Genomic DNA, 14,071 nt, shown 5'->3' on the forward strand with positions numbered 1-14,071 from the left:
TTGTAACGATCGCAGAAAGATCACCTCTCACATCATTAAAATCACATGTAAGAAAGCATTTAGGCTTGTCTGTAAAATATAATGATAACGGAAGAAGTTGTGGTAGGTTATTTAGGATGTGGTGGGTTTCTTAGGTTATTAAAGGTGTTTTCTGTCACTACTTGTTTAGCCTGCATTAATGCATTAAGTGTAAGCTGCGCGATTAATCATTAAAATATTGGGATTTTAACACCGATTCAACATAAAAATGATGCTGATTTGTATATGTTTATTAATCCTTCGAATCGCTGCATTAAAATCTGTGTTTGAAAATGCAAAAATTAAGAAAGAGATTCAGTTTTTACTATGAGTTAGCTATGAAGTTACAACAGTCAAAAAACGACACAGAAGTACTGGGATAACAGTTTATAGATTAGATAACCACTGATGTTTATGGTCAAGATTAAATTATTTTAATTTTAATTTTATTTAATTTTATTTTATTTGTGTCATTTGCTCAAATTTGAAAGTTGTAGGTAGCAATTACATTATTTAACCAATAGGTGGTGCCAACCAGCCATCAAAAATATGCCACTGAATAATTACAAAATGACACATCTAGTAATAAAACAAAGTTTTAAAAGTGAATAACTAAATAAATAAATGGGTTGTACAATAATGTTACATGTCTAAATTTAGCGTCATGAGTTACAGTAATAGCACACTGTAAAGAAAATCAGTAATTTAACGTTTTTTTTGTTTTTGTTTTTGTTTTTGTTTTTTTTTTGGCAGCTGGGGTGTCGGAAAAAAGCGTAAAATAACGGCTGTTAAATTATAAAAATTTACCGCAAAATGACAAAGGTTGAATTACAGGAACTTTCTGTAATTTAATGTTCGGTATTTATGGTAAATTTCTGTAATTTAACAGTAGTTATTTTACAGTTTATTTTTGGCACCCCAGCTGCTGGAAATAAACCGTAAAATTACGGGTTTCTTTACAGTGTAACAGCAAATTTTTTACAGTACTAAATATTTTACAGTTTATTTTTATTCAGCTCATTATTTCTTCATATTATTTTTAATAAAATTACAGATTCTGTTTGTTAAAACAAAAAGTGTCTTGCAGTACTGTTTCTGTAATAAATGGAAAGCAAATTCCATTAGTCCCCTCCCCTTTTTGGATGATTCCAAAAAAAGGTCCAAGCCATGATTAAAAAACCATTATGTAATCTGAACTTTGAATTTTGTGATCCATTACACCTCTACAATATACTGATGAACACTATTTGCTCAACTGTATGTTTACTTAATGGTTACTCAAAATGGTTCTTCAAAGCCCTTTTGAAACATTTATTTTATGCTTCCACGTCTAACAACAAACACAGTGTTTTCATATCAGTGCGGCCAATACATTGGATGGTCTATCCATCTGATTCAGTGGAATTTCCCATGCTCACTGATCTCTAATGCTACTTCCATTCTTTCTGTACACACCCACTGACAAGAGTCTCAGCTGGGCACAGGTGCCTTGCCACAAAGTGACAGCAGCTGCCATCAAGTCTCTGAGGGGAAATTCCAAATATATATATATATGTGTGTGTGTGTGCTTGTGTGTGTGTGCGTGTGTGTCTTTGGAGAGCTCCTGTGTGGGCTAGGATCACTGTCATAGGACAAGTACTTCAGTTTAGCAGTGCCACAAGCTGACAAGGAAAATAGCCCTTGGTTTATGAGCAATCGAGATGGAGAAAGCAGAAAGATTGCGTAAATGGATGAAAAAGTGGTATCTGACAATGGCATCAATCATAAATACACACATGTACAAAAAACAATCCATGGCTGACTGTAGAGCTGCCCATAAGCAGAACCCTGCAACATAAAGTGACAGCTTGTCGCTCTCATTATACTACCATGCTCTATTGTGCCAAGCAGGGTGCACCACACAGACATCCCCCACAAAAACACTTCCGACTGACCTTAATATTTTTTTTGTCTTTTGTTACCAGTAAAACAAATTTAAATTTTATCAAAAATAAGATCAATACACTTGAAATAATTTTAATTATGTTATTTTAAATCATTTAAATGAAAGCATGGTCCCACTTTATATTAAGTGGCCCTAACTACTATGTACTTACATCAAAAAATAAATACAATGTACTTACTGTGTTTATAATGTATTTGAGAACACTTGTGGTGCTTTTGAGTGAGAATAGACTTTGGGTTATGGACAGGTTTGGTGGTATGGGTAGGTTTAAGGGTAGGTTAAGGTGTAAGGGATCGTCAATAGTGTATTTACAAATGTAATTACAAAAGTTAATTACATACATGTATTTAATCAAGCATAAGTACACAGTAAATACATGTATTTACACAATAAGTACATTGTAACAAACTATTAACTCCTATGTAAGTACAAATTAGTTAAGGCCACTTAATATAAAGTGGGATCGAAATCATTTGTTTTGGTGAGGTGGCACGGAGGTTCAGTTGATAACACCTCACAGCAAATAGGTCCCAGGTTCCAGTCCCATCTGAGCAAGAAAGTCTTTCTATGTGGAGTTTGCACGCTCTTCGTGTTTGTGTGCGTTTCCTCTGAGTGTTCCAGTTTCCCTTACAGTCAAAAGACATACAGTACACTAAAAAAATGATTGAATTGCAAACAATTTATATGGGTTGAATTTATACAAACAAATGAAATGTAATAATGTTATAATTCTAGGTGGGCATAGATTAATTTTTAATCTAGATTTATCTAGATTAATCTCGGAGTTTATCTAGATTAAAATGACTCATTTGAATTCTGCATTCAGAATATGTGTGCTACCCAAATAATAAGTCTTTGAGAACGGGTTTCTCAAGCCTGTGTCCAAAATGCTTCACAAACTGCTTGAGAAACTGTTCTGTTATGATCATTGGTGATGTAAATAAATTATGTTCAATAAGATGTACTTGTGTTTACTCACTGTTTATTCAGTTAAACATGAGATTTGAACTGTAGGCCTACATAAGCTCAAAACAGCGATTTTGAGTTTGATAAACAGAATTTAAATTAAGACATGTGGAGTATGCATATAAGTAAACACCGCGAACAAACTATTAACGTCATGTAGGACTTTTCGCAATATTTTCCGATAAGATCCACACACGTGGCTGTCAGTAAAGGACCGCACACACACACATTACAAAACGCAGAAGTTTTTTTCTTTCCATTTGGTGAGCGTTATTAAATTTCAGAACACTCCCACCAGTCCTTACTCCTTATTTGCGTCTAATACCCCAGTTTGTCATGGCGGCAAGAATAAAATGTTCATGAGTTAAAGTGAAACTGCCAAACTGCAGTTAAAGTCAGACATCCTGCTGATTTGATTTAGAAGGGCACTTTTTTGTCAGACGGCTCACCAGTCAGGTATACATCCGCGCTCCATAGTCACCATAACTTGCGTAGAATAGACCCAGCTCCCAACTCAATAGTCTCGCGTTAACGCAGCATATTAACACCGATAACAGCCCACCACTAATTATAATGTTAATGTTCAACTTAATTTGTTTGTTTAAATTCGTGGCCGGTTAGAGTAGTTTGACATAATGTTTGTGATTTCCCCTTGATACCTCTGCTCTTGGCCTTTTAGGAGGGTATCTGTCCATATCAAAAATCTAGGATTCGTAGGCTGGAGTCCCTTTCATTCATTCATTTTCTTTTCAGCCTAGTGCCTTTATTAATCTGGGGTCCCCACAGTGGAATGAACCGCCAACTTATCTAGCATATGTTTTACGCAGCGGATGACCTTCCAGCTGCACTGAATCACTTGGAAACACCCACACACAATTTAGCTTTAGACGATTTAGCTTAGCCAATTTACCTGTACCACAAGTCTTTGGACTTGTGAGGGAAACTGGAGCACCTGGAAAAAACCCACGCGAACACGAGGAGAACATGCAAACTCCACACAGAAATGTCAACTGACCCAGCCGAGGCTTGAACCAGCGACCTTCTTGCTGTGAGGCGATAGCACAACCCATTTTGCCGCCACCCTTTATTTAGTGTGCCTTACTTAAATTATGCTAGCTTCAGAGTTTGCTATCGCACCAGTGGTCACTGGCCTCAAAGGAGATTGGCCACTGTACAAAGATGCAGGATGTACCCCTCTGGGACTTGTTATTTATACCCAGATCTTTATTTTTTCTTCATAATCTTATTAGCACAGCTTATTGGAGAAGGCCTTTGGTCAACATGGTGAGGTGGATATTAACAATCCCATAGTGTCAACACCACGACACCCACAAAAGTGAACGTCTCAGGATTATCCATGACATTTAAAAAAGAATCTAATATCTGACGAGATCTGACAAAACTTGATTGTTCCTCCAGATGACATTTCACATGTAAACATTTGACATATATTCAATACATATGTGGTTCCTTCAAAATGAATCTGTTTTTCGGTGCTAATGAAACTACCACAAGCCAGAAATAACAGTACTCGAGATTAGATTTCTTACCTCTGGTGGTCTCATCTTCTATGGGCTGCTTGAAGACAGTGATATCCTTGAAAGTGCAGAGGAACAGGACCACCTTATCATTCTCGTTCCTGATGGGGGCCACCTGCATATGGAGCCATACAGGTGTTCCTGACAGCACCGCATGGAGGCAGAGAAAGGGATGGGCGGGATGAAAGGAAAGTATGAAAAGTGGTACGTGAAAAGAAGCAAAATTGAGGGTTTAAAAGAAGTCATGACCAGGCAGATAAAAGACATGGATGGAAATGATGAGAAAAGTGAGGCAAAGTGAAAGTGACAGAGAGGTTAAAGGAAGGCAAGCAGAGGAATGAGTAATGATGAGAAGATGGTGGTGAATAAAGATTGCAGGAGAAAGGTAGGAATTGGGAAATAAAGAGGACAGGAAAATCATTGAGACCAAGGTCCTTGGTTAACAGCTATGAGAAATGTACAGTGTAACCCATGTACCCAATGGGTCATTACATTTGAGCTTAACAGGACAATGTTATCTTATAGAGGCAACATGGGGAGATTTATATATATATATATATATATAGACGCTACATTCATAAAGTTCAAGAGAAGAGACAATGCAATTGTGCCCTGAAATGCAAGATACCTTGAAACTACAAGATACCTTGATACCGTGAAAATTATCAAATTACATAGCAGTTCCCAAATAAACAGGCTAGAAAGACAAAACATCCTGTGAGCATCAGTATTGTGGGCGAAAATGCCTTGGAGAACGGCCAGACTGCTCAGAGCTGACAGAAAGGGAAAAGTAACTCAAATAAGCTCTTGCTACAACCACGGCCTGCTGAGTCTCTGAACTCACAACACTTCGAACTTTGATGCAGATGAGTTACAGAAACAGAACCGCACACTGGTGACAAAAATAGCAAACATTTGAGCAGTATGGGTAGAATTTAGTGAAAACAACATGAAAATAATCTCACATGGCCGGTGAGATTTGGACTTTTTAGCAAATGAACATTAGTTAAACTATTGAGTATGTTTGCTGACCATGTCTATCCATTTAATCAGTGACTCTGGAGGCAGCGTTGGGGCATGAATGCACCTTCTAAAATAATTTCAGACAGATGACTGAGACAGCATAATGTTTTAATCATGTATGACTATTAACAGAGAGCTTTACTGATAACTAAGGAATCATTTGCTTACTACAACACTAACTTTTATCTAGAAATGCCAGTGTAATACGTTGACCAAACATGTACATTTATTCATTCATTCATTCATTTTCTTTTCGGCTTAGTCCCTTCATTAACCTGCGGTTGCCACAGTGGAATGAACCACCAACTTATCCTGGATGCCCTTCCAGCTGCAACCTATCACTGGAAAACATTCAATTACACTCATTCACACACATACATTACGGACAATTTAGCTTACCAAATTCATCTATAGCGCATGTTTTTGGACTTGTGGGGGAAACTGGAGCACCCGGAGGAACACGGAGAGAACATGCAACCTCCATATAGAAATGCCAACTGGCCCAGCCGGGGCTCGAACCAGCGATCTTCTTGCTTTAAGGCGATTGTGCTACCAATTGCGCCTTTGTGTGGCCCAAAATACATTTAAACATACTCAAGCTGTTCTTCAAGATACCATGTTTAATTTTTTTAATTAAAGATGCGGTATGTAAGTTTGACACCCAGTGGTTGAATTAGGATTGCATTCCTGGAACAAAATAACGCAAGTGCAGGTGGCCAGATTGAGCAACAGGAGTAAGTCTGACGGTCGACCCCAAAGGCTGATTTAAACCATGTTCTAAATAAAAGCAATGATGTAATAGAAAGAATATTTTCATATTAAAAGGAGTTTTTGTTGTAACCAACACCCTAAATTGATATATTAGAAACAGCTTCTATTTCTTGCAGCTAAACAACAGTTTAAACTTACGGTGCTGTTCACATAGGTACACCTCATGTGCTTTATTCAGGGTTAACATATCAAATTTACATTTCAAAACTGCCTAAATTTGTCAACCCGGCAATGCCATTTTTTACCCGCACAATCAAATTCAAAACCGCCCAATTTGGCAACACTGCCCAGGGTGCTGAAATATAATTGGCTAAACTGTCATTGGGTGGATTAAAGGAACTAAAACAAAGACAGTGTTCCAGTATGGAAAATACATTTCCAAAGCAGAATATCTGACTTCAGCATTGTTTTTCATATAAACAAGAATGTTCACTTAGCATGTTTCTTAAATATCTGCAAACATATTATAGTATTTTTATGCCTTAGAAGAGTCAAAAACATACAGCACCTTTAACTCTCAGAAATGGTATGCATGGCATTATGAGATGCACATCTGAACCTCCAAAGAATGGAAGTAAAGCAGAATTTGGATTCGGACTTGCCTTGACACCTTTGGAATGCTGCCTCCAAAGAATAGACTCAAAGTGTACCCATATTTAAACGATTTTTTAAGCAGAATAAAATTAGCCAAATAAAATTATCACTTTTATTTTATAAACTTGACCCAAGAAAGTATTAATATTATTAATGAGTTAAGAGTGTTTTGTCATAAAGCATTGAGTTATGAGTAGGCCCACATGGAATCTGCACGCACAGAAATATGCAGATTTCTGCAGATTTTTGGCCCATCATTAAGTCTATTTACTTGTGTAAATGTGTGTGAATTCATATATATTCTGTATTTTTATTATTTTCAGTGTTATTTTTCACTAATTTAAAAAAAAAATTCCTATGGTTTATTTACAATACAATTTGTAAAGTAATATAGAGATATCATATAAGAGACTTGCTTTGTTTAGCAATTAATTGGATCTAATAGGATTTGCATTGTAAACATTAAATAAAAATGTAAAAAGTATAATTTTTTCATACTTTTCATATTTAAAGTTTTTAGTTACGATCCTCCCAAAATTATTCAGCATAAATTTGCAGATTTGTTACAAAATTCTGCATAGAAATAGCAAAAACTGTCAAAAGATTCCGTCTGGCCCTAGTAATGAAGAATTTAAAGTGTCAGAACAAACATGAAACACTTGCCATCAGCGTCGTCATTAGGTCTGGACAATAGTGAAATAACTGAGTTGTCATCTGAGCTTGTGCAGCTGCTCTGGAGAATCTGCAATGGCTGAAGCAGGCAGCTGCTCTTCAATCACTTTTACAGTACTTTTGGCTGCGTGGTTTTTTTTTGTTTTTTTTTTGGTCTGATTTCCATGTACTTATTTGCATCAAATCAAACTTTTTAATGTTGTGATTATCCTTGTTGCTGGTTTGTTTGGTTTAATTAAGACTTTTTGCAATCACTATGGGAAAAAAATGAATAGGAAAAATACTGAAAATGTGAGCAGGCAAAGGATAATGCAGATCAATGTTTAAAATTAGCCAGCAAATTTACAGTATAATTGAGACCTGTGATCTGCTTAAACATCCCAGCAGGCACCCTGATCTAAAATAAAACATCATAAACCTCATTTAAAAAAAGCTACGGCACGTAAAAAATGCTATTTGATTTGATGCCAAAGCCTTGATGTCCAGTTGACCAACACAATGAAAACAAAAAAGTTTTATAATATAAGAAACGTTTGATTACAGATTACAAATTTACACTGGATTTATTTGTATCCCTAGAATGCATGTAAACTACTTTCATGGCAAAATGACAGCAAATTGACATCTAACATTGGCATCATAAAACCTACCAATATCGATTAAAGGATTGATTATTGATCTTTTTATTGTTTTTTGACACTAGTGTAGATATTAATTTAATGTCATTTTGACATCAATACTGAGAAGCCTTTTCTTTTGTTTGTTCATTTGTTTGCTTGCTGGTTTATGTTATATCTGGCACATGTAAATGTGTATGTACATGTTAAAATACAATAAAAAGGAAATAGGAAGAACTAACATTTTTGTAAAGTGCGATCAAAAAATTCAATAAGTCAGAATTATTACCCCCCTTAGATTTTTTTTTTTTTTCCAAATAATGTGTAACAGAGCAAGGGAATTTTGACAGTATGTCTGATAATATTTTTTCTTCTGTAGAAAGTCTTATTTGTTTTATTTCAGCTAGAATAAAAGCAGTTTTTAATTTTTTTTAAACACCATTTTAAGAACAAAATTATTTGCCCCTTTAAGCTATATTATTTTTCTACAGAACAAACCATCATCATACAATAAATTGCCTTATTATACTAACCTGCTTAGTTACCCTAATTAACCTAGTTGCCGACAGGTAGCTCACTGCAACTTTCGCATGGTCGCCCACTGAAGCTGAGCAGGGCTACGTCCGCTCAGTATCTGGAGACCACATGGTAAAACTAGCTAGAGGTGGTGTATGTGAGACAAGCAAGTGGCGCTCAAACTGTGGGATGTCCTTCGAAAAAGAGTAGGGATTTAACCCCAGCATCCTAGCACATTTTGCCCACTGACCTCTGTCAATTATGACCTTCTAACCATCCTCATATCATAATTGGCTTCATCACTCTGTCTCTCCTTCACCAATCAGCTGGTGTGTGGTGTGCGGTCAGGCTGCCCATCCCGTCATCCAGGTGGATGCTGCACACTGGTGGTGGATGAGGAGTTTCCCCCAATGTGTGAAGCACTTTACACATTGCCCAGAAAAGCGCTATATAAATGTAAGGAATTTTTATTATTAATATTATTATTAGTTAAGCGTTTAATTGTCTCTTTAAGCTGTATAGAAGTGTCTTGAAAAATATCTAGTAAAATATTTTTTGCTGTCATCATGGTGAAGATAAAATAAATCAGTTATTAGAAATGAGTTATTAAAACTATTATGTTAAGAAATGTGTTGAAAAAATTTGCTCTTCGTTAAACAGAAATTGGGGAAAAAATAAACAGGGAGGCTAATAATTCTGACTTCAACTGTACAGCATATAAAAAAGGTTGTCAATTGACATTAAATTAAAAATAAATGTATTTTTTGACATGCATTTTGATGTCATTTTAACATAAAGGTGCCTACTGGGATGTAACTGAACTTATATATGCACAAAATAAAAACAAGTCATTTTCCCTCATTTCAGGAATGCAGCTTCTCACATAGAGCACAATTGCATCTCTTCACGTTCACTTTTCTGCCAGATGCAGCAGGCACAACAATCCCAGCAGAAATACTCACTGTTCTTCTTATAGAGCAGCACTTCAAAGCAATTGGACTCATAGTTATCAAAGGTCTGTCTGACTTTGTCTATTGTCTTCTTGTCTGTCAGCTCGCCGTACATGAAACTGCAAAGGGGACAGAGAGACAAAAGAATAATAAAAAAAGGTTATGAGAAACGAGTGATGAAAATGAGTGAGACAAAGAGAGCAGAAAAAGACAGTAAGGAGAGCCGCGCATCGCACCTGTGTGGCACACACATCCGCCCAGTCAACTCTACCTTGTCTTTCACTGTCAATTAATAGACGGAGTGTGCACAAGGAGGAGTGGCTGATGACACAAGCTGTCAGTTACTGTAGCCGCTCTATTGAACTTGTGGAGGCTGGACAAACAGTACGCACTGAGCCACAGTTCCGACCAGATCTAGCCTTAATGTTACGTAAAAGGTGTATTAAAGGGATAGCTTGCCAAAATAAGATATAAATGAAATTTACTCATCCTCAAGTGATTCCAAACCTGTTAGAGTTCCTTTCGGTAACACTTTATAATAACTACACACTATAAATCATTTATTAAGCATTAGCAAATAGTGAATTCATTATCTGTTAAGCATTAACTCTACATTAATAATTGTTAGTAAGCAGTTTATAACTGCAGCTACAAATGCTCTATTCTTGACTTATGAACACCAATATATTGTGTTTAATAATTGTACTTTCATACTTGGTTAATGATTTATTTTTCATTACTAAATTAAGTATTGCATTATTTACAAACCATTTGTATTTAAGAGTAGCTGAGGGTTTTTAGGATCATTGAGAATGAGTTAGTAAATGACTAATAAACTATTGAAATCAACATTTATATATCTTATCAACCAAGCATATCGTAATGGTTACAATGTATGTTAATAAAATGCTTTATTAACTCATCTTCATCTAGTTTTATTACCTAATCTAAAGTGAGGACTATTTATGCTTTATAAATCCCTTATAAACAACAAATAAAAGCTCAGTTAAATTCTAAACAGGAAAAATGATGTTATTCATTCCTATTCATTTAAAGATACACAAATGAAACTGTACTTTAAATAAAAAATAAATCTTTGCAACCTTACATAAAATAAAATCGTTATAGAGTTTAAACATGACATCTTACTATATATTGTTACATTATTATATTGTTGTTGTTTTATCCAGTTTTATGTCGTATTTGACACTCCTGTTATTCAGCAATGTTTAAACTTTACAGTAATTTTACTTTTTAAATAAGATCGCAAGGATTGTTGTTCATTTGATTCTGAGCCTTTATTTGTCATTTATAAGGGATTTATAAAGCATAAATAGTCTTTACTTTAGATTAGGTCACAAAACTGCATGAATTTGAGTTAATAAAGCATTTATTAACATATTAGTTAACTATTAGTATATGCCTGAATAATAAGATATATAAATGTTGATTTCAATAGTTTATTAATCATTTACTAACTCATTCTGAATGATCCTAAAACCCCTCAGCTACTCTTAAATACAACTGGTTTGTAAATAATGCAATACTTAATTTAGTAATGAAAAATAAATCATTAGCAAAGTATGAAATTACAATTGTTAAGCACAATATATAGGTGCTAGTAGGTCAAGAATAGAGCATTTGTAGCTGCAGTTATAAACTGCTTACTAACATTTATTAATTAATTATTCTTTCTTCTGTTGAACACAATGAACATATTAAAGGTAAGCCTGTTGATAACTGAAATGAAAGTATGAAAATCAGTGGATACCAGTTTGCAGCATTATTAAAAATAACTTCTTTTGTGCTAAAAATATGAAAGAAATATAGTTTGTATATGGTTCCACTAAGTAAGATCATTAGTTTTTTTTTTTAATTAACATCTTATCATTGTTAAGCTGATGATTTGCAATTGTATTTTAGCCCTGACAGACCGCAGGATTTTTTAGTCTTACCAAATGGATGTCTGACAACTTTTTGCAACTTAATCCTAATAAAACTGAAGTGTTTGATTATTGATAGAGCTACCCCTAAAATTACTCATATTTAATAGAACTAATATAATATAATGATTTAATAATATTTTTAATAAAGCTCTAAGTTTTAACAGCTCTATGTTTTAGCAAGATTGTGAAGATTATAAAGAAGAGATATTTGTTGATGCCTTTATCTCTTCACAGTTGGATTTTTGTAATGTTCTGCACACTTGTTTGAACAAATCATCTATGGAGAGCTTACAAGTTGTGCTGAATGCAGCTGCAAGGCTTTTAACCAAACACTAGCAGGAGGTCAAACGTTACTCCTGTGCTTAAAGCCCTTCATTGGTTTCCCATTAATTCAAGAGTACATTTTAAAATTCCAGGTATTTTTATATCCAAGAACTTTTACATGCACTCTCCTATGGCTGTTGAGGTCCTTTGAGGTCTTCTGACCAAGACTGTTTAGCTATTCCTAGAACACGTCTTAAGACAAGAGTTGACCGTGCCTGCTGTGTTGTGGCTCCAAGGCTCTGGAACTTTCTTTTTTAACAACTATGGGACACATCTTTTTGGACAAATAAAAAATGGTTGGCTGTTAATACACTTCAGTGGTATTTGCAAACGGAATTTAACTTGTTTTGATTTTTGTTGTCTGTTTACTGTAAAGCATTTTGTGACAGGAGTGAGGCCAGAAATGTAAAAATGGGGGGACCTTGGTAAAATAGGGTGGACCTCAGGGCCTACTCATAAACTGAGTCTATAATAACTAGTAGGGCAGTGGATTAATCGAATCGCAATTGCGATTTAAAACTAAGCGATTAGCTAATCGCAAGGGACTGTTATATGAAATATATTTATATTATTGAATTAATTTAATTAATTTCCCCTGCCCAGAGCAAATGCGTGACTGCCATCTATGTGTGATGGACCAACGCTATCTCACAGCAATTCATAACTTTTGATTTAGTGGCTAATTCATATGAATTAGTACGATTTGCTCATCACCCAATGACGGTTGGGGTTAGGGGTGGGGTTGGGTGCCACACCTCCTTTTTAAAATTTTACATTTTCGTACAACTGAACTTGTACGAATTCGTACGAATTAGCCACTAAACTGACAAAACGTAAAATATTTACGTTTCCTTGTGAGATCAGGCTAGAAAGACTTACTAGCCAATTGAGTGAGCACAACTGAGTTATGAGTATCTCACAAAAAAGTCAATTGAAAGTATTTCCAGTGACAATCTAGTAACAAACAGCAGCAAAGTACAATTTCAGAGTTGTTTCAGCCATGTTAGTTTTGCTGAGTGTTCTGTGTTTTTATAAATATTATTATTTAGTTTTTACAATAAGCTACATTATCTCCCGGATTTAAGTTTAACTTGTTTACAGAAAAGCAAGGTCATTTTATTTGTGCTTACTGTTTGCGCTAGAGAAAAATGAGTGCTTAATTTCTGATTATTTAAAAATACATTTGAATTAATGCTTAAGTAAATTAATATCTGGCGGTTCATTCCGCTGTGGCAGTCCCTGATTAATAAAAAAACTAAGCCGAAAAAAAAAATGAATGAATGAAATTAATATCTTTTCAGTTCTTTTTTAACTAACACTCACTGCATTAAAGCAGTAAGAAGCCACGATACAGATTATTGAGCTAAAGCTTGACTACAAAATTAAATCGCACATTAAATCCAAAATCGCAATATTTGTCAAAAAAAATCATTAATAAATAAAAAAATAAATAAATAAATCACATTTGTGATCATTAGTGTTTTGCATTTAAAGCGTTTAATGGGAAAAGGTGCGTCATCCATATTTTTTACAGTTAATAATTGTGACCTAAACTAAAGTGTTACCATATTTTCTCTATTTGAGAAACAAAATCAAATATTAAGTCCTGTTTTATTAAAATAAAGTACAAATTGAGAGATAAAACCTCAAAGAAAAAAACAGTTCTTTAATTATGTTCTTAAGCAACTCATTTAAGTTGGATATTATATTTAGATATATTTATATGAACAATATTTAGAAAATAATTGGAAAGCAAGACAAAACTGAGTAAGAAAATTACTTTTTAGAGGTGAGTACCACTTGAAAATGTGAAAATGTTTTGTTCAATAATATGTATATTAATATATTGCAAAAAAAACAACAACATTAAACTATATTTTTACTACAATGTTAGAATGTAAAAGTGGTCAGTCCTTTTAGTCTTTTTTTAATCTGTTGTCTGTTGCATTCTTGAGTCCTTATAATTTCAGCACTTTACTACAATAAGGACTGGGAGATTTTACAACCTCTTTAGCGCTGCACTGAATCCCCCAGTTTCCTCTTAAAGATGGTGTTTGTTTTTGGATCTTATTATCACTTCAGCTTCCATACAACCAAAAACAGAGGTAATTATAGGGCAGCTGAGTTTTGTGGCTGTGAGCTTCTTGGAGATTTTTTCGTATCAAATCCTCACCCTTATTGCTTTAGCTGA

The 14,071-nt window shown here is 34.6% G+C and overlaps 1 protein-coding gene across 6 annotated transcripts in view; it reads right to left on the minus strand.

The window, feature by feature from the left end:
* Positions 1-14,071, minus strand: part of kcnh5a (potassium voltage-gated channel, subfamily H (eag-related), member 5a) — a 227,768-nt gene that overhangs the window by 178,373 nt on the left and 35,324 nt on the right. For all 6 annotated transcript variants that reach the window (XM_073932538.1, NM_001276280.1, XM_073932539.1 and 3 more), the window contains 2 exon segments: positions 9,623-9,729; positions 4,480-4,608 (listed from right to left, as the gene is read on the minus strand). In XM_073932538.1, the coding sequence (XP_073788639.1) occupies positions 4,480-4,608; positions 9,623-9,729 (236 nt within the window).

Source organism: Danio rerio, chromosome 20, assembly GCF_049306965.1.
Source record: "Danio rerio strain Tuebingen ecotype United States chromosome 20, GRCz12tu, whole genome shotgun sequence".
In the NCBI taxonomy this organism is placed as follows: Eukaryota; Metazoa; Chordata; class Actinopteri; order Cypriniformes; family Danionidae; genus Danio; species Danio rerio.